We start from the raw sequence: 25,651 nt of genomic DNA on the forward strand, positions 1-25,651 counted from the left end.
GAACAGAAACTCCATATGAAACTTCATTTTTGTGTAATAAATAACACTTGTGTGGGCTTTCATATGCACTAATTTTTCTCTGACTTTTTTGCAAATGTTTAGCACATTTGTTAGGAAACTTTGTAATCGATGATTCCACATTAGTTTTGATTTCTAAAATTTAAGTAAACATACTTTTACTCCACTAGATGGTGCTAACACCCTACCATAAAACAACACAAACCGCCTGCGCCTCTTCCTACCAGCAACTGTCTTTCCCCAAAAAAGCCCGAGTTTTTGGGTTTGTTTTTTCAACTTAAGGATCATGTTTTTACATGGAAATTTTGTGTTTAACTACAGGATAATATGTGTGTTTTCCACTTTCTAAATTCAGATCCATTTCATGGCGTTTAGGTTACTGGAAAAATTAATTAGTTAAATTTCAAATGTAGATGCCAACATTGTGAGTGGAGTTGAACCACTTTTCACTAATATATTAACATTTTGATAAACTTAATTCCTATCCTTTTATTAAGCTCATGCAAGGAAAAAAGTAATAAAATTTTCTTATCAATTAACTTATTCAATTTAAATGATTTTTATTAAAGCAATGCATTTACCCAAAGAGTAATCATGTGTGTTACTTGCTTTTAACACCCAGACATAAAAGACAAGGATACACCTCTTTCATACTGTCTTTCTACCAGATTCTCACAATATTTACTCTGTGTATACATATTTACTACATATAAAGAGCTCTCATATTCATTACATTTTTTACTTCAAATGATATTTTAAAACTCTGGTGCTTTTTCCACAAACTTTATTTATTTATTTATTTTGGTGTATTTTTCTTTATTTTTTTATTGGAGTAAAATTGCTTTACAATGTTGTGTTAGCTTCTGCTGTATAATGAAGCAATGGACAAAGGATTAATCTCCAAATATACAAACAGCTCACGGAGCTTTCAGCCACTTCCTCCAAGTGGTCCATTACCTCTAGGCAAGGTAGGCAAGACACCCCACTACCCCATCTCTGTTATTTCCCTCAGCACCTACTTTACTTCCTTCACAACATAATTCATGGTTCATAGTTATGTTTATGTATCTATCCTCGCATCAGAATGTAACTTCCCCAAGAATAAGGACCGTCACCACAATCCGTCAAAACCTACCCATGATGTCATCACAACCCTGATATATTTCTCTCTCTTCATTGTACCTCTTACAAACCAACTTCTTAGCACCACCCTACTCCATCCTTTCATTCCAATTTGAGCATCTTGCCTTCCCTAAGTGACCCTACAGTGTTTTCAGTTATCTCCATCAAAATACTTTATATGATAAAATACAATAATCGTCCCTTCTGTTTTGCCTCCTAAGTGACCTCCTGTTGGAAAGTGCTTGTCACGGTGCCTGGTACTTACTTAGCAGTCACTCGAAAGAAAAAAGATGATCATTGAATGAGCAAATAAATAGATGAATGAATGGATGAGTGAATGTGAAGCTATCCCGAAGACTTTCAATTTTACCTGTAGATTATGGATAACCTGGGGAAAAGGCATTGTAGACGGCAACAAACATAAAAGATAAGATAAGGGAACAAATGTTTAGTGCACTTAAACCTCTGTTGCATGAACCCAAGAAATCTAACATCTGTAAAATTCCATTCTACCTCCTATGTGTCCTATGTTGGAATGTATGTTATACTTTTTGAAGTCAGGAATCATTTTAATTTAGCTCAAAAAACTTCGGGGAACCTTTGAAGGAGCATTTCTATAATCACTTTTCTATCTATTACAGTTCTGTTTAACAAGGGTTAGGAGAAACTTGGCTCTCTCGGTCAAAATGTCAAAACAAATAAAAGTGCTCTGTCACTTCTTTTTCTTTCCCTTTCTTTTTATTAGTTTTGTGATTTTTTTCTCTGTCCCATTACTTTACTCCCTCTGAACCATTTTTTATAGTGTTTCCTTATAACCTTAAGCTAGAACGTAACACTTTAGTTTTTCAGGGGCATCGCGTCCGTTTTGTACACTGTGTTCTGAGACTGGTTAAAGCTGTTAAGAAGTGGGCAAAGTGCACATTATTTAAGTGAGCACGGGGTAGGCTGGTTGGCAGACTCTCACAGGCAGGCAGGTGGGGATGGTGTGTGGGGTGAGGAGAAGGAAACAGAGCTGGGAAGAAGGAAACATGCCCAAGGCTGTGAAACCGTCAGGGATGGAGGGGATAAACAAGTGGGCCAACTCGGACCGAGGCTCCAGCCCTAGCACCCAAAGGCCCCAAATAAAGAATGCTCCCTAAACTGTGCTTCCATGTATATCTGAAAACTTACTTCTAGCTAAGAATACTGTTAGCAATACTTAAATAATTTAGTTCTAATTTGAAATTACGTGCAGGCAGAAGAGTAGCAAGTGCATCCCCAGGCTGTGCCTAAACTTAAAGTCAGCAAGGTTCTCGGTCTCGTGACATTCCTGGGGGTGTTTCCTCTACCCCTGGTCAAAGTACCCACGAGACTGCTTCCCCTATCAGATCTTCCTTCCTGAGAAAACCTCATCTTCCAGGATTGCTGGGTCCTGTTCTTACCTCATCCTCATTCATTTCTACCTCTGCCCATTAAAATTGTTGCAGAAAAATTATCAGACAGAAAACTTACTGTGGATAATAATTCACATAATTGTGGTGCATAATACTAAATTTAACTGTCCCAACTCTTACTCAGAGTATTGTCACTCCACATAAGTTTCAGACTGGTTGAGTTTATGGTATTATTAATAGGCAAAACATTTTAGGAGAAGGGAAGATGTTGAAGACAATTGGGCCATTGCTCCACTTTAGATCCCACCGTATAGGTAAATACCCATACTACTACCTCTGAAAATGTGGGATTTTTTTGGAGACGGGGAATTCTTATTTATCACACTGGAACTGAAACATAGAATTTAGGATTATAAACGGCTATCACAAGTTTTCTGGATTAGATGAATATACATAATATTCACATCTATCCTTAAAAAAGAGTAACTTTTATGAATTTATAATTAATTCTTATGATCATAATATTGATTTTTTTGTATTAGTTAATTCAAATTCAAAACCATCTTGTACTTGAAACAATATAGTAAAAAGAAATAAATTCTCCTCTCTCTGTTGGAATAGAAGCTCTCTGATATGTAACATATTTCAGGTCCTGAAAGAACATTTTTGCCCTTTAAACCTCCAGAATTAGGAAACACATCTCTCCAAACAACATAGCCAGCATGCACTTGGACATATTTCAATTGTGTTTTGATTTATTTACTTTAAGCAGCCTGGAATTTTGGAGCCGTGGCTAATTTCAAAGAGTATACGCTTTTTGGATCTTAAATCTAAAAGTTCTTGAAAAGCTTGGTCACAAGATATTCCAGAAGGCAGAAACAATGTGGTATAACTCAGGAACGGTTACTCTGAACTCTAAATCTGACCCGGCTCTTAGTAGCCTGGGGTGAACTACCCCGCAAGCAGCTGACGTTCCTGTACAGCTAAGGATGAAGACGCAGACCACCCATTGCATTAAAAAGGTACTGCTTGGTCTCCAATATCCTTTTCTAAAAAGGGGGAAAAAAATAGAAAGTTGAGCTTATAAATTCTTGCTGTTGGTTACTACTCCTCTTTAGTAGTGATCAGTATTTTTGAGGAATGTTCACTCTTAACAGGATGGAGACCACTTAGGAAAGGCTGAAATGCAGTTTCTAGTTGAGTAAAGCAGATCGTGAGAGTATACACAACCGTCTTTTCTCACTTTCTCAACTTAGCATTCAGTATTCAGTTTAGTATTTCTCAGTTTCTCAATTTGTATTCCATCGTCATTTCTACGTGGGAGACAAAAACAGAGGCAAATGTTGAAGGAGATGTGGATAGTTTTAATGATCAAGGCCACTCTGTTGAGTAAAACTTCTGTTAGGGCTAGACTGATGGAATTGGTTGTGCGTTGTGTGTGCTTTTGGGAAAGCCATGAGGCTAATGTAAGTGTTACTTTAAATACCAAAGCTGTACTTTATCTGGGAAGTGGCCAGATTTACAGCCACTCTCACTGTAATGCGTGTAGTGCTAAAGCTCAATTCACCAGCAGAAACTGCTGTCACATTCCAACATACGTTCATGAAATATAAAATACAAGTGAAATGAATCAGCTGGAATCAATTAGGGACGCAGGGAGTTTTAAAATCACTATTATTTACTTTTTATCACTTACACTTTGTAGCACCCAATTTTAATAATATTTCAAATTCCACTTTGTCATCACTGAAACAGTTTCATTAAATTTAGCATGGGTTCTTAGCTTTAAACCTGAGCTAGGAACCAAACAAGTCTTCCGTGCATGACAAATGCAATCGACGTAAAACCTCAGTAAACAATATGGAAATTGTGAAGCACTAAGAGTATTCCTATTAAAGAAAAGACAAAAACACTTGTGTAAAGAAAAAGATGTTTGCTATTGGTAACATTAACATTGCTCCAGAACTCTTTGCCAATATAATCATATTTGGGTATATTGTGTTGTAATATTAGTTATTATTAGTTGTGATGTTCTTATGGACAGGGAAATGATTGTACACCTAGTTTAAAAAGTGGCTGGATATAAGGTTTACAAGCTAAAAATCAAGCAATAGCATATTAGTGTGTATAACTGAGAAAAAGACTATCTTTCAAAAACGCTTAAACACATTTGAGAAAAGCCTGAAAAAAATTACTAAAGGATACAACTTAAAAAAGATTTATTTTCTAGATTGAAAGACCCTCAAGGACAGGGGTTTTGTTTTATTTGCTAATATTCCTCACTGCCTAGAGGTTGACTTGAAATAAGCATTCAATTGAAATTTGTTGACCTAGTGAAGAATGTTGGGAATTTATGAATAACTTTAAAAAATGTCAGTCAAACATGTATCACATTATTGGTTACCTATCATGAACTAGGAAACCAAATTTGCTCCAAGAAGAAACTTTTTCATCTATCAAGGAAAAGTGATAGAAGTAAATTTAATTATCCATAAATTCTTACTGGTATCAGCAAAAAACTCCTGCACTCAGATTCACTACTCCTAAAGGCTTTCCTACTAGCATATCTTATATCAACCATAGGGGAAGAAAATCCTATTGAGTAACTTTTACAAAGGTTGCATATTCAATTTTTTTTCAAATTTATACATTTTCATTCAAACGATACAAGTGATGGCTGTCTCCAAGACTTCTAAAGCCATGGCAATATCAATTGTAAATGATAAATCAATTTTTCTTTAGCAAGAGTTCACATCTCTATCTGAAATAAGTCCAATCATTGCAGCTTGAAGGCTTTTATTGTCTAATTCATTTTCTTGTTCTATGTTCACCTACTTCTTAATACATTCACATAGGCATTTTGGTGAAAATTCTAGGCAAAAAAATTAAATTACATTTTATGATAATCACAAGGGAAATGATCATGACATGTCACATTTTTTGAAGATAATTATTAAAACATTTTCTGAACTTCTACATTAAATAAAATTATGATGAATAATTAGATGTGCCATTCAAATAAGCTGCTTATATTTTTTAAACTGAACAGTGTCAAAAGCATCTCACATACTAGGCTACAGCACAGTAATTAAACACATTTTCTAGACCAAATTTTCATTACCACCGTAAAACGCATGTAAGCAAATGTTTTGCAATATAGAAAAAAAAAAGCCTTCCTTTTTTAATCTTACCTTTTGCGACACAAACAGTCCATAACATAAACCACACAACTGTTGCTGGAAATCTCATGTTGGGGACCCTTCAGGGGCACATCTAGTAGTTGACAGTGCTTAACACTGTGTCAGGCTCTCCTCTGTTAAAAACTATGGAAAGTGCAGGAAACTACTTGCTCCAAAAGGAAGTCCAAACCCAGCTTAGGGATTAAAGCCATTGCTAGATGTCCCGCCCATCAGAAACTTCTGCAAAGTAAAAGAAAACAATCAGCCAGGAGCCCCAGCAGTGCCAGAGTTTGAGCCTGCACTCCCACTGAAAGCTAATGTCCTGACCTGCCCTTGCTTTGTTTTTATAAAACCCAGGCATGTTCTTCACTGGAAACGTTCAGGTTCTTGGAATGTGCATAACTGGTGATATTCTCTGCATTTCATAAACCCTCCAATTATTTAGACCCCATTCAGATCTACCGTTGGTAGACCTCAGAAGATTTAAATAAATAAATAAATAAAAGCTCTTTCGGAAATCATTTACAGAATTTGAGGTTAGGCAATGCTTTCACAATCAAGACCCAGACAACAGAACTAAACTTTGGCAGGAAGGCAGTGCTGGTTAATTTGGGGAGACTGCTTCACCTGCAGTCCATGTAATTAGTCTTTTAAGGACTTGTTATAAATGTGTGTATAAAGCAACAGGCTCACTCTCCTTAGGTATGAATGAGTTTAATAATTCAAAATTCAAGAAATTGAAATGCTGAATTTTTTAAACTTTGTACTGAAATATAATATGCGTAAAGAGAATGTAAGCAAATGGTTTGCTGAATACGGAGAAAGTGAAGACACACGTGCTAAGAGCCCAGAGGTGAAGAACAGCAGTCTCTGAGGAAAGGCCCAGCCTCCACTTCAGTCCCCCCTCCCCCCTGCCCCATGACACACTCTCCTGATCTCTGTGAACAGGGGACAGATTTGCCTGGTTTTGTACTTTGTATACATCAGAGAATAAGACATTTATTCTTTTGTGCTTGGAGCCTTCCATTAAAAACTATGTTTAGATTATTCCAGCACACTGTTGGGTGTTGCTGTAGATTATTAACCCTTATTGCTGTATGATATTCAATTCTTCGAATATGCCACATTTTATTTACCTGTGTGTCTGTCAGTGGGCATCTGGGTAGCTTCTAGTTCGGAGACAATGCACATAGTTCTGCTGTGAACATCACATTATGAGGTTTTGGGGAAACACGTGTTCTCATTTCTGATGAGTACATACCTAGGAGTGGAATATTAGGACATAATGTATGCATATCTCTAGGTGTGATAGGGACCATCAGACACTTTTCCAAAAGGTCTATATCGATTGACATTCCCATTAGCAAGTGTGTAAGTTGCTCCACACCCTCAACACACTGATGTTTTCCATCTTTGTAGTTTTAGACATTCTGGTGAGCAGGGAGCAGTAATTCTCTGAGGTTTTAATATGCATTTACTGATAAGGAATGAAGTTGAGTGACTTTCATGCCACAATCGGTCATTTAGCTGAGCCGCAGGCCATTTAAGCAACTTCCTCAAAGTCAAAAGACATTGTGCTACAACCACAATGGAACCCAGCCATCAGATTCCCTGAATCTTACTTTTAACCCATACAGATCTGCCTTTCAAATGATTTGCTTCCCATACTATTAAATGCATATAAATTAAATTGTCAATAACTCCTTTATATAATTTAAAATGCTATAAATATTTGCAAATGTATTTTAGTAAATACCTTTACATTTATGTGTTTATTTTATAATTATGTAAACATATTACCATACAGGTTTTTAATGTACGTACACAAACACATATATGTTTATGGAGAATTTAAAGTATTTTCAGAAGTGATTTTACTTTACAGATTTTCACTTTATTTGCAGTTGTTGAACATTTAAGATGCCACTCCACTGTTCAAGTGAAAATAATGGCTTCAAATTAATTTCAACAATATCTTTTAGATGTGTTATTTTTACTGTTTTTTCTCTTCTATTTGATTTCAAAGACTGATGGCCAAGTCATCAGTTGAGTGCTTTTGTTTCCTTTTTATTTTCATCAATATTTTTAAAACCAAGTATTTATTTCAAAGATATTTAGAAGAACATAAGAAAATTACCAACATGTTATTATTTCATAACACAAAGTTGTTATATGGTACAGTAAGTCCCCTAACGAGTTCCATTTCGAGAGCGCATTTGTAAGTCCAACTTGTTCGTAAGTCCAACAAAGTTATTCTAGGTACCCAACACAATCAGCTATATAGTACTGTACTGTACTGTAATAGGTTTATAACACTTTTCACACAAATAATACATAAAAGACAAACAAACACAAAAATAAAGAAAACATTTTTAATCTTACAGTACAGTACCTTGAAAAGTATAGTAGTGCAGTACAACAGCTGGCATACAGGGGCACGTTCGCATCTTTGAAAGTTCGCAACTTGAAGGTTCCTATGTAGGGAACTTAACCATATTAGATTACCATTAGCAAGAACAGACTGCAAATAGTTAACCGTTAGTACTAAATTTAAGCCCCAAACACTTGTATTTATTCTCAATATCCATGTTGCCACATTCTCAACAAATGTGTTCTATGTATTTGTAGGGCAGAAAGTTAGGAAAAATTTATAAGACTTAAGAGACTTTAAAAATTCTATTTTAAAATTATAAGTAAGTAATATCCGTACTAAGTAACAAATGACTATTATGGTCAATATGTACCACAGGAGTTGAAGGAAAGAGAAATTTCTTCCAAAGACTTGATTTGGGAGGGTCTCAAGAATATTTACTTATTAAATTCTAATTTAGGGGAAGAGGACATCCAAGCAAAGACTCTGAGGTATGGAAAAGTGTAGAGAGTATTCTAGAATTAATGAGATTATCGACAGCAGAGCAGTGGTTTTGCACAAGGAAGCTGTGGAAGAAGTAAGAGGGGCTTTGAATGAGGAAAGGTTTGAATTCCAGATAAAACATTTGTAAATTATTTTATAAGCAACATGTAATCATTGATAGATCTAATTAAGGAAAAGGAATGTAGGAAATGCAGTTTAAGTAGCATTGCTTTGGCCGTTGTGTTAGGATGGATGGAGAGAAAAGGACGTAGGAGAACAAATTAAGCAGATAACTGGATGAATTCAACATGCAACAATTATACAGAAGCTCAATGGATGGAAAAAGGGAAAAACTGATGGAAACAGTTAAGAGCTTGATTTCCTTTGAGGCTGGTGGAGTTTACACTTCAGAGCTTATCGTTTGCACAGACACCATCAAGGACCTGAGAGGGACCCTAGTGATGTTGTTTCGAGGTCGTATATTTTTGTAAAAATTGGAAAGATGTCTTAATTGCAAGAGAATAAACTATTGTCTTTTTCTACTCTAATTTCCCCCTTCATCATATTTCCACTGAGTTAGCTGGCATTACAGGCTTTGGAGGACTCAACCAAGAAGTCAAGGAGAGAATACATGTAGTTGGAGATGAGTGAGGTATATTCTGCATTCACAATTGTATATAATTTGGTAATTGTTGTCTCACGTCTTCCTCTTTTGAGTATATATCAATGTCAGCCTATAGAAAATGTTGCCTTCTTTTTCATACAACCATTTTGAGAGCACCACTACTATTGCAAATACAAATTAGAGTTGCAAAAAATAGGAAAAGAAATTGTGAAGAGTTCATTATCCTTTCTCTAATTAATTTAAACCAGGAACAGCCTGTCATTTTCTATCACTGTTCCTGATCTGAGGTTAACTTTTCCTCCCCTTACCTACTCAGGTGTGTAATGATCTCCTTTAGGAAAGAGCTTAAAACATCCTGACACATTTCCTTGTCATCTCTCCTCCTTGATATCCTGAAAAACAATGTACAAGTTGCACTATACAAGCACGGCCTTAGATAAAGATCATCCTTCAGATTTATTTTAGAATATCTCCTCACTTGCATGGAGAAGCCCTAAACATTCCAGAGTTCCCTTTCCCACTCCTTAGGAGGCTAGTACCTTTACTTCTTCCTATGGGGACACCGCCAGCATAATCCAATTTAATAATTTGCATAGAAGTGAAGAACAGTGACTCTGGATTTGTTTAATTCTAGTTGTAAGGAAGTGAAAACACATATGGCCTCAATTCCTAATTATTGCATTTATTTTATTAGGTGCATTTCTAAAACTAGATTGCAAGCTCTTCCAAATGTTTCAACCCTTTAGAGGAAGAAGAAAAAACAAGTTGCTGCCTCCTTGGCAACTTATTCAAGCATATGGAGCACGTGCAGAAAGCTCCAAAAGCCTTCAGAGAAAACTGGTTGTCCCTTCCCTAATGTCCTTTTTCCAGGCATTCACCATAGGGTACAACACACAACGTAGTTGCACATTTATGAGGCTTTTCTAGAAATCTGTGAGCAAAGTCACTTGATTGCCCCTGCACTAACACTGCTTCAACCTTCCAGACACTATTAATCTGTTAATAATTAATAATGATTAATTTTTGTGTGTATTTTGTGTGTACTGTATTACGTACTTTAACTCCCTCAGAAACCTTACGAGATAGTTCTATCATTCCCTTTTTACACATAGGGTGGCTGAATTTCAGAGAGGGTTAAGCAACTTATTTAATTATATTAGAACCCAAACTGTCTGATCCCACAGTTGAATATTTAAACACTGGACTCACCACCTTTTTGACTCCAAGTGTGTATTATTCCAAAAACTTCATCATCAATTTTTCCTCTGGACAGAGGAAACTCTTAGAATCGGTCTTTTTCCAGTCTCTAATGAGGACTCATAGAGATTCAACACAGTATTTTGTATAATGATATTAAGCTGCATTTTGGTAGACTGTAATTTTATTGAAAGTTATCCTAAAAATATCTAATAAGTTATGTACTTCAAGATGGAAATAATAATTTCTTGGGGAAAATAAAGTGAGTCTTGCCTATGATGTGTAGTTAACATAAATTATTTTTGGATTGACCACTTAAAAATTTTTGCAGTACTGGTTTATGATCACGTAATTATTTTCTTTACCTGTCATACATTTCCCAGCTATTCATAATTTTGGCTTTTGTCTTCCCTCAAAAACAATTATCTGGAACACTCCTAGTACTCTCTAATCATTTAGTCCCTTTCAAGGTATTGGTTTCCTGGGGCTACTATAATAAATGATCACAAACTGGGTAGTTTAAAACAACAGAAATTTATTTTCTCACAATTCTGGAGGTCAAAAATCTGAAGTCAAGGTGTCAGCAGAGCCAGACCACCACCAGAGCCACTGGGGAAGAATCCTTCAGTGATTTTTTCTAGCTTCTGGTAGTTGCCGTCAATCCTTGTGATTCCCTGGTTTGCAGTGGTATCACCCCAATCTCTACTTCCATCACCATGTGGCTGTCTTCCCTGTGTGCTGTCTCTGTGTTTACGTGAATAAACCTTCCTCTTCTTTCTCTTATAACACAAAGCACTGGATTAGGGACCCTACTCTAGTTTAACCTAATCTTAACTTGATTACATCTGCAAAGTCCCTATTTCCAAATGAGGTTACATTCACTGGTATGGGGTTAGGACTTGATCGTACTATTTTGGGTGACATGGTTCAACCACAACACTCAATCTTAATAAAAATTCCCCATCTTCTCTTTGATGCATTTGAAACTACTGACCTTTTCTCTTGAAACTCCCCCTTCTTGTTTTCTGTGATACTGAGTTTTCTGTTCTTAATCTTCTCTAACCTTGTTTGGCTCTGTCTTCTTGTTTTATCTTCTTGTTTCCTCTATTCCAGTAACTTTGGCTTTAGTTCTTTTTCTTCCATAATCTGAATCTCCATACATTTAATAAGCACATACCGGTAACTACACGTACTTATGTTTGCTGGACACTGGCTATGTAGAGAAAATTAATCATAGTCCCTGCTTGGGAACTTACAGTAAAACTGGGACATAGGTAGATATATCAATAAGTATAAAACTGAATAGAAAAGGGACATAAATAATACATTAAGAAAGCCTACAGAATTGAGAAGACACTGAAACTGAATTTTGAAAAAAATGAAAAAGTGTTTACCAGGCTAATTTTCATGAATTTCTATTACACTATTTCTTGATGGACAGGTTTTAATGATGTAGAATATTTCTTTAATAGATATAGGAATGTTCATATTACTATTTCTCTTTGTGTTAACTTTTTAATAACTTTTTATAGAATAGTTTTAAATTCATAGAAATATTGCAAAGACAGTGCCAAGAACCCCTGTATACTTCTATTGTTTCCCCCATTGTTAGCATCTTACATTACCATGGTACTTTTGTTACAACTAATGAACCAATATGGATACATTGTATTTAACTAACCTCCATGCTTTATTCGGATTTCCTTAGTTGTTACCTAATGTCCTCTTTCTTTTCCAGAATCCCATCCAAATTATATTAAATATAAATATCACATTATATTTAGTCATCATGTCTTTTTAGGCTCATCTGGACTGACAGATTTTTAGACGTATTTCCTTGACAATTTTGAGGGGGAATGATCAGCTGTTTTGAAGAATGTCCCACAGTTGGAGTTTGTCTGCTGTTTTTCTCATGACTGTATGGAGGTTATGGGTTTGGGGAGGAAGATTAAAAAAGGAAGTGTCATTCTCATTACATCATATCAAAGGTACATGCTATCATCATGACATCATTGATGATGCTAACTTCAATTAAGCTGAAGTGATGTTTGTAAGGTTTCCACACAAAGCTATTTTCCCCCCTTCCTATATTGTATTCATTGGAAACTAGTTACTAAGCACAGCTCATGTTCAAGAGGTGGGGAATGAAGCCCCATCTCTTGATGGGAGAGTCTTTACATAAATTATTTGGAATTCGTCCATACTGAAAATGTGTTCTTCACTCCCCTTTATTTATTTATTCGATCATTTACATACATCAGCATGGATTTGTGGATATTTAGTTTATTCTTTAGGTGATAATCCAGTACTACATATTTATATATTTTCTCAAATTGTTCCAACTTTGGCCATCGAGAGTTCTTTTAGGTTGACTCCAGTGTACTTTTGGCATGCCCCCATCATCTTGGTTTTTGAGCACTTCCTTACTTTCTAGTACTAAAAGACGATCTTGAACTCAGGATCATCTTGTAGATTTCTGCCCCAGCCCTAGAATCAGTGATTTCTCTGAGGAGCCCTGGTTCCTTTTATTGGAAAATAGTATTAGAAACAAAGATCTGGATACTAACTGTGCTTGTTTTACTGGAGTGTTATTTCTTCTAGGATCTTTCAGCCGGCAGAGCTAGGAAATATACGTGTGTATCCCAGTCTATGTTTATACATATACCTATAATAACTTCTAAATCTACCCATCTATGTATTAAGCCAAACATGAATTCAGGCTAATGGCTCTGACTATAACCCTGTTCTACAAGGTTTATTCTAGCCTTCCTTCTTGCTTATCTATAATCTCCCTTTCCAATGGTGAGAAGCCTGGTTCCCACATCTAACATCTGTTTAGTTTTATTTAATTCCAGTATACATGCATAGCATTTTCAGAATTATTAACCCATGTCCACATGAGAAATAATTTTACCAACTAGAGTAGAGCTTACACACAGTTCCTTTGCCTTTAGTCTTACAGGTCCAATAATTTCTAAAGTTACTTAGGTCAGCAGCTTTTCTTCCCTGCCACCCCCCCCACAGTGAGGTTCGGTCACACATTTGTAATATACTTAATAACTTTTACATTCTGCATTTCATTCTGAGCTCCCTCAACCTTGTAATTTTTTTGAATTTGGATATATTAATGTTTACTCCTTGTGATATAAAGTTTTATGAGCTTTTGACAAATGCATGTCATCATCTATCACTACAGTACCATACATAATAGTTTCACTGCCCTAAAAAATCCCCTGTGTTTCACCTAATCAAATTGTGAATTTTTAACTCACTAATTTTTATTATCTGGCTCCCTTGTTCTCCAGTAAATCTCTTATTGTCTTGGCTAAAGTCTTAAATTGTCTCTCCTCTGAATTATTATAATGAAGGCTGGGAGAGAAGGGGAGTATAATATTGAAACATTCACTTTGCTAACATATAAGGAATTCCAGCTCTGAAAAACTACTTTCTTTTGAGTTATATTTCTTAATGCATCAATGGAGCTATTCAATGAACCAAATCTGGCTACAACAAGATTTAATGAATTTTTCACCATATCCATATTTTATACACATTATTTACCTTAATTTGTTTGCTAAAGCTTGTCATAATTGTGGCTATAGTGTCATATCCTGACATTAATATATATTCTTGCAGTGTTTCATCATTAAACATCAAATTTCCATCTATTCTTATTTAATTGTTTCATTAAAAAACCAAATAACTGAAGTTTGCCAAATATCTGTTATGATCTATGGCACTATCAGTGGTGTCTTGAATTTTGCTTTATTAATATAGTTATGTCAAGAGACTCCCTGAATTGAAGCACCAATGACTACTTAATAGACATCTTAAGCCTAACATGTATAAAACAAAGTTCTTGATTCACCAACTCCATCCCAAGAAAGTCTACTTTATCCTCAGCATGTCGATACAAAAACCTGGACTGAACTTCAAAAAAATTACAGAGATGGGATCAGGAATAAAGATTAGGTATATGATCTGGTCCCCCACTTGCCTCGCAGGTGGAAGACTTCAAACATTCTTGAACTTGCCAGAGACCAGATTTTATATGGCTTTTATTTTGTATTTTGTGTCTGGACTGTACTTGCAGTTCTTCGGCCATGCTACATAGCTGATCAATTAAAAATAAGAAAAACAGATCTGCAAGAGGGAAGACATATGGGAACATATGTTTATGTATGACTGATTCACGTTGTTATAAAGCAGAAACTAACACACCATTGTAAAGCAATTATACCCCAATAAAGATGTTAAAAAAAAAAAAAAAGAAAAACAGATCTTATCTCACCTTCATTTCTTTCTTCTCTGATGCTCTTCTTTGTTTATATAGACCCAAGCTTTTGGCCTATATTATTTTCCTCTGCCTAAGGAAAATCTTTTAACATTTCTCATAGGGCAGGTCTATCAATTATAAAATCCCTCAGCTTTTGTTTGTCTGACAATGTCTTTACTTCTTCGTTTTTGAAGGCTAAGTTTGCTGGGTATAAAATTCTAGGTTGGTAGATTGTTCTTTCAACACTTTAAATATTTCACTCCACTCTCTTCTTCTGTGTTTTCTGATGAGAAATCAGTTTTGTTTTTTTTTTCCCTAGACTCTAAAATTTTCTCTTTACTTTGTCTTTTTTTTTTTAAGTTTGAATGTGGTATGCTTAGGAGTAGTTTTTGGTATTTATTCTGCTTGCTATTGTCTAAGCTTCCTCTATCTGTGGTTTGGAGTTTGTCATTCATTTTTGAAAATTCTTGACCAGTGTTTCTTCAATTATTTTTTCTGCTCTCTTCTATGTTTCTTCTCCTTCTGGTATTCTAATTATACATACGTTATTCCTTTTTGTTTTGTCCCAGAGTTCTTAGTAGTTCTGTGGTTTTTTCAAATTATTCATTTTTTTATCTTTGAATTTTTGTTTGGAAAGTTTTTATTGACCAATCTACAAGCTCACCAATTCTCTCCTTGGCCTTATTCAGTCTACTGATGAGCCCACCAAAGGCATTTCTAAATTTGTTACAGTGTTTTTGATTTCTAGCATTTCCTTCTGATTCTTTCTCAGAATTTCTATCTCTGTTTACATTACCCCTCTGTTTTTGCATGTCTATTTTATCCCATTAGAGCTCTTAGCATATTAATCACTGTTATTTAAGATATTCTGCCTGATAATACCAACATCTGAGTGTGGTTCTAATGTTTGCTTTGTCTTTTCAGACTTTTTGTTGTTGTTGCCTTTTGGTGCAGCTAGTAATTTTTTTGTTGAATTCTAGACATGTTATATCAGGTAATAAGAATTGAGGTAAACAGGCCTCTACCATGAGAATTTATGATCTTATCAGGATCTGAGCTTTGTTTCATATTTAATCAAGCTATAGGTGCCAGGGATTTCAAATTTCTCTAGCATCCTTGGTTTTGTCTCCCTTCTGGACTTCAGGCTTTCCTACATACCCGTCTACGGAAAGAATGTGTCTTATAGCAGTTTCATCTGTGATCAACAGGAACCCTGTTGGTGTGGTGGCAAAGTGTGTGTGTGGGGGGTGAATGTTCTGTAATTTTCCATTTAAGTCTCATTCTTATAGTGAGCCTTAATCTTTGGCTGGTGACTTTCACAAGTGATTTTTTTTTTTTTTTCTTGTATAGCCTTTAGAAAAATCCCTCCTCTCAATGTAAGACAGGAAGGACAGAGGGGGCTGGAGTGAGAGGAATGTCCTTCCTATGATTCTGGGATAAGGCTCAGGTCAAGTTTTTGCTCTTGGAGGGAAGGGCTTTGTTATGGAGAAGGTCTGGGCATATTTTGCAAGGATTACTCTCCCTCTGTCCCTGCAGATTCAGGAGGGGAATAATTCTCAGATCTTCATTTTGAGAACCTGATGGGGTTCCGGGAAGTAAAGCCCACAAAAGTGTGGGGGTCTCCTACAAGGCTAAAGCCCCCAGGAGCTTCTCATCTTACTCTAGTCCATACTTAGTCTCCAACAATTGTCAACATTATCAATTAAATCTTACCAGTTCATGGTTCAAGTGACTTGTGCTCCAGATAAGCAGATCTTGGTTGTGATTCTCTGGATTTACCTCTCTTTCCAGATTTCAGGGTAGTGGTTTGTCTGCAAACTCAATTCTTTTTCGGGTTCAAGAAAAATTGTTGATTTTCAATTTATCCAGATTTTCTTCTTGTAAGGACAGCAGTGAAGACTTGCTGGAACTAAAAGTTCTCTATATTGTTTTTGGTTTTTGTTTGTTTTGGGTTTTTTTTGTTGTTGTTCTTTTTTGTTTTGTTTTGCTTTTGGCCCTGCCACACAGCTTGAGGGATCTTAGTTCCCCAACCAGGGATTGAACCCATGCCCCCTGCAATGGAAGCACAGATTCCTAACCACTGGACTGCCAGGGAATTTCCAAAAGGTTCTCTATATTGTTGATACAAATGTTCCAGCTGCTTAAATGCAAAAATATCTTGATTGGATATAGTTATTGGTGACCTCTGTCAGAGTAATGCATGACTGAGAATGGTCACTGGGATGCTTGCCTAGCTTGAACAATTGAGACAATGTCTCAGACTAGAAGAAACAGTATTTGGTCTTTTCACAGAGGGATTAGTGGAAGTGGAAACACTGTCTCAAGTTATATCTGATTTTAACAGCCCTGACCAGACAATGGAGCCACTCCACACTGTAGAGGCCTATAGTGGTTATCGTTTCCACACTGAAATAACAGTGACTCTGAAGAAAGAAACTAAGTCATGTGAATGACAAATCATTAATAAGTTGGACAAATAGTAAAACAATACTGACTCAGTGTATGTTCAGATTTTCTTATAATGATGATTTTTGAATGTAACAATTCTGAGAAAACTCCTTACATCACATCATGCGCCATCCTAGCACAAGTGACAAAATGGATCAACCTTGAATGAAGCCAAAGTCCACGGTACCACCAAGTTACCATCCTGGGAACTTTCTGGACTGTAATTTATAGTTATGTTATAGACTGAATTGTACCTCCCCAAATTCAGACCTCAAAACCCTTACCCAAAATGTGACTGTATTTGGAGATAGGGTCTTATAGAAAGTAATTAAGATTGAGTGAGGTCATAAGAGTGGATCCTAATCCGATAGGACTGGTGTCCTCGTAAGAAAAGGAAGAGGCAGCAGAGATCCTCTTCCCTCCACACATGCACAGAGGAAAGGCCACCATCTGCCAGCCAGGAGGAGGGGTGTCACTAGAAGCCAACCCTGGCACCTTGATGTTGGACTCCCAGCCTCCAGAACTGTGAGAAGATGATGCATGTTGTTTAAGTTACCCAGTTTATGTATCTTGCTATGGCAGCCCGAAGTGACTCATACAACTGGTAGAGATGAACTGTTGGTTCTTCAGCCAGCAGGTATAAAGAAGTTAGGTCCAACACCTGACCGATTTCTTTGGATGTTGCAGATAGCATATAACACAAGTGGAAATTTTGCTGCGGCCTCTGCACCATGCCAATAGACAGAAAGCCTAATCTCTTGAGGTAGAGGCCTTGAAATCAATCCAAACATTAATACCTCAAGTGCTGTCCTGAAGCCCATACCTCCTTCGGAACCCACGATATTACACATATCTGTGTATGGCCTCACAGCTTTTTGATTGGAACCTTTGGCAATAGACCATCAGTACCCCTCAGCCTCCAGGATTCTGCATGAAAGGGCCTATAGCTTGCCCAGTAGATTCAGAGATTGTCTCACTACAAGTCATGACTCTCTAATGGAACCTCCAAATAAGAGCCAAACAGGGCCTTGCATCCTTGGCCTCCCTAACAAATCCACCTTTAGACACAAAGAGGATGCATTTAGTGGACTAATGCAGCCTTCCAACATAATGATGGACCCCCCAATAGCCCACAGCAGTGAGGCTCTGCAAAGTGGGCTGAACGTCAAAAGTGTTCTAGACACAGAGCACATCATCTCAACACTAACTGAAATTCATCTTTACACAGACTCGTGGGCCAACACTAAAAGCCTAAAAATTGTCAGGCTATTGGATATGAACTTAGGGCTATAATACTAAAAATACATCTATATGAAACCGGATATAATAACTTGTTCATGAACTTAAATCTTGACATCACACACATGTATGTCCAAGTAAAGGGACTATGTTTCAGTCAAAGTATTTTCCGACAAAGCCCAATCAAGAACATAGAGCTATTACTTCTGGTGTAGCCCACATAGTACACTCAAAGGTACCAAGAAAATGAAACCAGATAAGAATGCCAGTGTTATTTTCAAAGCCTTTATTATTTGTGATTATACAAGCAAGGACAAATGATCTGATTGTCTTCAAATTCTTGTAAGTTTCACATGGCCATATCCCTTCTGCCTTGGCAGTACTCCTAGAAACCCATGAATCAGGGAGTGGAGAATGAAAAAAATTTTGAGAAGAAACAGTACGTCTTCCTCCTTTTCATAGCAGTGTTGTTAAACATGTGTAACATCTACTGTGTGTGTGTGCGTGTGTGTGCTTTTTCTGATCTCTGAAGATACAAGGAAAAATTTTTAAATGCTTGCTTTAACCTCAGTAGGTGGAGGCAAAGATTGTATTGCTCAGACAAGGACACCTGAGCAGACATGACCTTGGACACTGAGTTTGCCTCAAGTGGTTTTATGGACCCCCTACTCAGCCCCATAGATTGCTTATGAGAACCACATGATGGCTTTATGTCCCTACTCAATTCATTATTCTGGACACAGGACAATCAGTCTGTCTCATTCCCAAGAGGGCATTCAGACTTTAGCTGGTTGGATATAAAAATCCCTGACCCTGGGAGATGAGTAGGGGGAAGAAAGTAAATAAAATATTTCCTCTTTCTATTACAGACATATACAAACAGCCTGAAATATCTTTCTACAAAGCTTTTAGGCAATGCCTTATAAATCTGAATCCCTCCTAAGTGTGGCTATGCCACATCCCACTTGATCCAGCTGCATGGCTTCTCACTGATGCTCCACTCTCAGAAAATAGTGGGCAAACATCTCAACTCCCAGACACACCGTGAAACCCACTAGGAGCTTGTGTCAATCAGAACCAATAGAATGACTTACAATTACTGAGTCTCCCCAGGGTATGAGAGACACATCAGGATGGTTTGGAGGCTCATGTCCGTGCCCCTTTTGATAGCAAAGCAAAGATCTGACTAGCTTAAGTGGAACAAAACCATTGACTGATGACAGCATTCCTGGCGTTCAAGGTTTTCCCTATAGCACTTGGTTTGCAGATTTTGGTCTTAGAATGACCTCCCTGTACTGTTCTTTTGGGGATTTCTTGAAACATTTTTTGTTAATTAAGTTATGCATTCGCAAGCATCCCTTAAACTAACTCAAATATATGTGACATGAAGTGGAGACAGGGCTTATTCTCTCTTCTGGAGACTCTCGTCTTGCCCAGGCTCCTGGCTGTGGTCCACAGAGTCCATGCATGCCTCGTCCATGCTGTGAAATAATGAGAATTCTCGGGACTGCTTACAGTCAGCACGTGAATTTCAAATGAAGACTGAATGTCTTTAATGGTTTTATGACTGTTCAGATTTTCTCTTTCTTTTTAAATCAGTTTTTATCAACTTCTACTTAAATAATAATTCTAGGAACTCTAGGAATTTATTTCACGTATTTTCAAATATATTGGCATACATTTGTTCATAATAGCCTCATTATTTGTTTAACCTCTGTAGCATTATTTATGTACAATACTTCATTCTTAATAGTGTTTAATTCTACCCATTCTCCTTTCAGTTCTGATTAATCTTAATCTTATCAAAGGTTTATTTACTTTACTAGTCATTTCAAAGAAATTAATTTTTTTATTTTTTGGGGTACGCGGGCCTCTCACTGCTGTGGCCTCTCCCGCTGTGGCGCACAGGCTCCGGACGCGCAGGCTCAGCGGCCATGGCTCACGGGCCCAGCCGCTCTGCAGCATGTGGGATCTTCCCAGACCGGGGCACGAACCCGTGTTCTCTGCATCGGCAGGTGGACTCCCAACCACCGTGCCACCAGGGAAGCCCAGAAATTAATTTTTGACTTTATTTGTCATCTGTTTTTCCAACTTCATTATGACCTGTTCTTATCTTTATTATTTTCCTTTTATTTGGTTGGATTTAGTCTGTTTTTTTTATTTTTAATATCATAAGATAGATATTTAGCTCATTAATTTTTACACTTCTTTCCTAATGCAAGAATTTTAGTCTGTCCATTTACCCAACACTCCAAGTTATGATACCTAGTATTTCCTCTATTTTAAATGTCTAAAAATTGCCTAAGTTCCACAGTGATTTCTTCTATAAACCACGAGTTGCATGTGTTAATTTTTATATTTCCAAATGTAGTTTTATTCTAGTCATCCTTTGTTATCATTATCTTCCTTAATTGCAACGTCATCAGACAAGTTCCAATATTAGCAAATATTTGAAAGTTTTAAAAACTACTTTTATGACATGGCACACCATCACTTTTCATAAATATTCTATATGTGCATGAAAAAATGTATATTTTTCAAGTGTGAAGGTACAATATTCTGTATATATTATTAGTTCTAATTTGGCAATGGTGTGATCAGAGCCTTCAAATTGCTTATTTTTAAAATAGATATAATAAAGTAACATGAATGATGATACTTTTGTCAATTTTACTTGCTCTCTCTTCTCTCCCTCTCAATCTCTCTTCCTCTCTCTTTTTTTCCCTCCCTTTCTTCCTCCCTCGTATGTTGTTAGATAAAATTTAAAAGTTTTTATAAATTGTTAAATACACATTTTGCCATTACGTGCTGATCCTCTTTACCTCTGCCAATGTTTTGCAGTGTAATGGAGTTTTTTCTGTTCAATTCAACAACTCTGGCTTTTCACTGCTGAGTTCAGCCCAATTAGTGTAATTGTGATTTTCAATTGTCTCTATTTTTTTTCCTGCCATCTTATAATAATTATTCCCTATTTCTATAATTTTCTATTTCTCTCATTTTCTGAATTTTTCAGTGTTCTTTTCTTTCTTTTTATAGGAAGCAAAAACTTTATTACCATAGTACAATAATTTAATATTAAATTTGGCACTGAGCTTCCTAACAACCAGGACACAAAGGGAAACATTGGTTCACATATTTCTCCTTAACAACTGCAAATTCAGTGTGAAAATAGATGAAAATGCCTTTTCTAAGAAATGGAAGTACATTGATTTTTTTTTTTTTGAGAGAAAATTTATCCAAGTACTAAAGTCTAAAAAGAGTGTCTGGTGTGGAACTCAACTTATATAGGGCAGTACAACATGATGGATGTCACTAACAACAGTTCACAGGAGAAGGGCAAGGGTGGTTGGAAACTACTTTTTTTTTTTTAATTGAAATATAGTTGACGTATAATATTATGTGAGTTTCAGGTGTACTAAATAATGCTTTGACATTTGCATACATTATGAAATGATCACCATGACAAGTCTAGTAACCATCTGTCTCCATACAAAGTTATTACAATATTATTGACCATATTCCTTATGCTTATTTGTTATCTAACTGGAGGATTGTACCTGTAAATCCTCTTCACCTATTTCGCTCACCCTTCCCTCCACCATCCCTTCTGGCAACCACCCATTTGTTTTTTGTATATATGAGTCTGTTTTCCTTTTGTTTTGTTTTTTAGATTCCACATATAAATGAGTTCATGAGGTATTTGTCTTTCTGTCTGGCTTATTTCACTTAGCATAATATTCTCTAGATCCATCCATGTTGTCGCAAATAGCAAGATTTCATTTTTTAGTTTCCTTTTCTTATTCAATTTTCTACCTCTATTTTTATTATTTAAATGATTACCTTTAAATTTTATAAAGTTAATCCATATTTTACTCACCTTTCAACAAGGGAACATTTTAATACTTAATATATCTGTTTATGCCTTTCCCAATTTACATGCTATTATTGTTCAATAATTGAACAACTTTCCTTCAACACTGCTATTTAAAAATTATATAAATTTAAAAAAGCAATATTTATTTAAATATATCTATAGATTTACCAACTTAACAGCACCTTAGGCTATCCTTCTGTTGTTATTTTATAGAAACATTCATTGTTAATTATATTTATTTATTGACAGGGTCACAGGAACACAAATATTTAGCTAGACTTTATATCTGGGTGTGTCAGTGAAGGTGTTTCTGGGTGAGCTTATTACTTGAATTGGTTATTTTTAGTAAATTCTTAGTTTTTTATCTAAAAATAATTTTTTAATATTTTTTCTTCAAACATAGTATTTCTACGTTCTCAATTAGAGGCTGATTTTATTTACTCTTAGCTATATAAGGAGAGCATTCCACCACCTTAACAGTTTCCATCTTTGCTTAAAAGGCACCTTAAGTCTAGTCGTCTTCATTTTGCTGGTGATTTGTCATTTATCTTTGCCTGCTTTAAAATTTTCTCTTTGTCTTCGGTGTCCTTAAGTTTTATGAATATATGCCAAGGTGTAGATGTATATTTAGTCATTTACATGCCTTCTGTGTTCCTGGCTTCCTATCTTCATTTGTTCTGAAAAATTCTCAGCCATGATCTCTTCAAGAGCTCTCTCTTTTTCCTTTTATATATTCTTTTTCAGACTCAGATTAGAGATACATTATGCCTTCTCTTTATTTCCTCTATTTCTCTTTCACATGCATTTTGCGTTATTCACAGTTACACATTTTATATTCTTTGATTGATAATTTCAGTATCTAAAGTCCACGTGATTGTCAATATTTTGGTTTCGGTTTTTGATCATTCTCACTCTTGAAGGCAAGAATCTGTGTATGTTTGATGATTTTTGATTGTCAACTAATATTTTCTTGATATGCAGGAATACTGAAGGCCTATTTTTCTGCCAGGTTCCAGAAGTCAGCACTGTGCCTTGGAACATTTTAGAGCCCCAAGCAGCTAGATAAAGTGGCAGCAATAGATAATCCTAGAATCTCAATGGCTGAAGATGATATTTCTATTTGTTTTTATATGTAAAAATGCAAACATATACAAACTACTGTAATTGTGCATACCATATACAAAGTGCAAAACATTTAAATGAATATTATGTTTTATAAACATGTTTCTGTAACAATAGTTTACACTTGTTTGTATTATCTCTCATTCATGCTACTTGTTTTTAATGGGCAACCCATGGATTGACAGTACATGTTGTTCTAGCCCCAGGGTCCAGGCCATGTGGGACTACCAGTCACTAGGACAGATGGAAAGAGATGCAAATTGCATACAATTTCTTAAAGCTTCTGCCTTGAGATCACACAAGTCACCTCAGCTCTCGTTTCATCATCCAAGTCAGGTTCCAGGCATGTTTTTAATATAAAAACTGTGTCAGTTCTGCTGTGTACCTCCAACACCCTCCTTTCATCACTTCCTGGTTGTCTGCGGTTTAACATGTATTCTGTGGTTCTAACATTTATGCTCAATTTCATAACTAATTTTTCTATTTTCTGCAAATCTTAGTTTTATATCTGAGTGTATTTTTTTTTAATCACTGGTACTTTCCAACTGTGGCTTCTCTGTTATCGAGATCTTAATTTTGATTTTTTTCCTTGAAGTTCATAATCAAATTTTAAAAACAGGCTTTTGGACTCTATTCCTTGATTTCTTGCATATTCATAAATTTATTTCTTTTATACTAAAATGTCAACTTGACTGAATATAAAAAGTCTTAAAAAAGTCTTGAATTGCACTTCTTTTTCATAAGGACTTCATAAACATTATTTCACTCATTTTAAACATATGATTATGTGCAAGACTTTAATATTATTCTTATTTTCTCATTTGCATGATTTGTCCCCAGGATGCCCATAGGATGCTTTTTATTTTTTAACTAACTTAAATGTAATTTTATTTACCTTTTTAAGTTACAAAATAAGATGTGGTATTTTAATCATTCATATAGCACAGAGACAGAGAAAATGTCAATAGCCTTTATATCCTCCACCAATCTCCTCTCCTAAGCTTGTTTTTCTAAAAATATAAATATTTATTAAATTATAACACAGATACAGAAAATGTGCAAATCATATATATATAAAGCAAATAAAGTTTATAAATGTGAATACACCAATGTGAGCAGCATATAGATAAGAAAACAGTACAACACCAGCATTCTAGGAGCCCCCTCATGCTCCATTCCTTCCCCAAGAAGTAACCACTATTCTAACAGCTAAAATAGTTTTGCTTATTCTTTAAAGGACTGAAAACAAAGAAGTTCTTTGGTAAATGAAATTTCACATAGGAACAAAGACAGATGGAACGTGACACGAAGTTTATACTTTTTATTAATAAAAGCATTTGCTTACAGAGTGCCATATCAAATGAAAAGAGGCATGCATAGTTTGAATAATCATATCTGAACTACATTTTGTGAGCAGTTTGAAAGAAGACTAAATTTCCATACCTTCAGGTGTCAATGATTGTACTTATGTGGGAAGGATGGTAGAGTTTTGACTCATTGCCGTGTGTTTAATGATGCTTCTTAAAAAAATCTTAAGTTAGTGATTATAAGTCTATTTAGCAAGGTCTTTTTGATAAAATGTCTTATTGAAGAATTATATATAAATGATCATGGGTCATAACTGTACATGACACAAGATCGTTAAACAGAAAACCACCAACATTCTAGAAGTCCCTCTTCAATATCCTGACTTCTAAAACTAGTGTTTTTGTACATTATATAAACGGTATCATATACCATACACTCTTTTGTAGCTTCTTTCCCTCAACTTTATGTTTGTGAGATTCCTTTTCCTTGTTCTGGGTAGTTGTACTTTGTTCTTTCTCAGTGCTGTATCATATTCAATTGGTGACTAAACAACAATTTATTTATCCATTCAGCTGTTAATAGGCATTTGGGTATTTTTTGACCATTATAAATAGTGTTGCCTTGGGCATTTTTGTACATTTCCCATAAAAATATATACCTAGGAATGGAACGGTTAGATTGTGGGATATACATGTGTTCAGATTTAGTCAATTATGCCAAAGGGTTGTCTAAAGTAGTTGCATCAATGTCCATTTCTGTCAGCAAAAAATGAGAGTTCTGGTTTCTCTAAATCCTTCTCAATGTTGTGTGAATTTTTCATTTTAGTGATTTTCTGTGGGTTTGTAATGATAATGCACTGTTTAAGTTACTTTAAGGTAACTTATTTAACAGTTTTATACTACTCAACAGTTTTTTTTTCTATACTGCTATACAAAGATATGCAGATTTTCCCATTTCCCCCTAAAATTTGTATTCAACATTTAAAACATATGCATTGTTATTTATAACATATAATG

The 25,651-nt window shown here is 35.6% G+C and overlaps 2 protein-coding genes across 3 annotated transcripts in view; one reads left to right on the forward strand and one right to left on the reverse strand.

The window, feature by feature from the left end:
* Positions 1-25,651, reverse strand: part of LOC307198240 (complement factor H-like) — a 125,252-nt gene that overhangs the window by 86,772 nt on the left and 12,829 nt on the right. The window contains exons 3-5 of one of the 2 annotated variants that reach the window (XM_079945008.1): positions 8,085-8,166; positions 6,829-6,953; positions 5,705-5,932 (exon numbers count right to left, since the gene is read on the reverse strand). In XM_079945008.1, coding sequence (XP_079801134.1) covers positions 5,705-5,762 — 58 coding nt within the window. In that variant the 5' untranslated portion in view covers positions 5,763-5,932; positions 6,829-6,953; positions 8,085-8,166. Of the gene's footprint in view, positions 1-5,704; positions 5,994-6,828; positions 6,954-8,084; positions 8,167-25,651 lie in introns of those variants that run through there. The other variant, XM_079945009.1, reaches the window with a different exon arrangement.
* The window catches only part of KCNT2 (potassium sodium-activated channel subfamily T member 2), a 383,268-nt gene continuing 360,975 nt past the window's right edge, over positions 3,359-25,651 (forward strand). Inside the window, exon 1 of the mRNA XM_079945031.1 lies at positions 3,359-3,535. The gene's annotated coding sequence lies outside the window, so the exon portion shown is untranslated. The remainder of the gene's footprint in view (positions 3,536-25,651) is intronic.

This window comes from Stenella coeruleoalba, assembly GCF_951394435.1.
Source record: "Stenella coeruleoalba genome assembly, chromosome: 1".
NCBI lineage: Eukaryota > Metazoa > Chordata > Mammalia > Artiodactyla > Delphinidae > Stenella > Stenella coeruleoalba.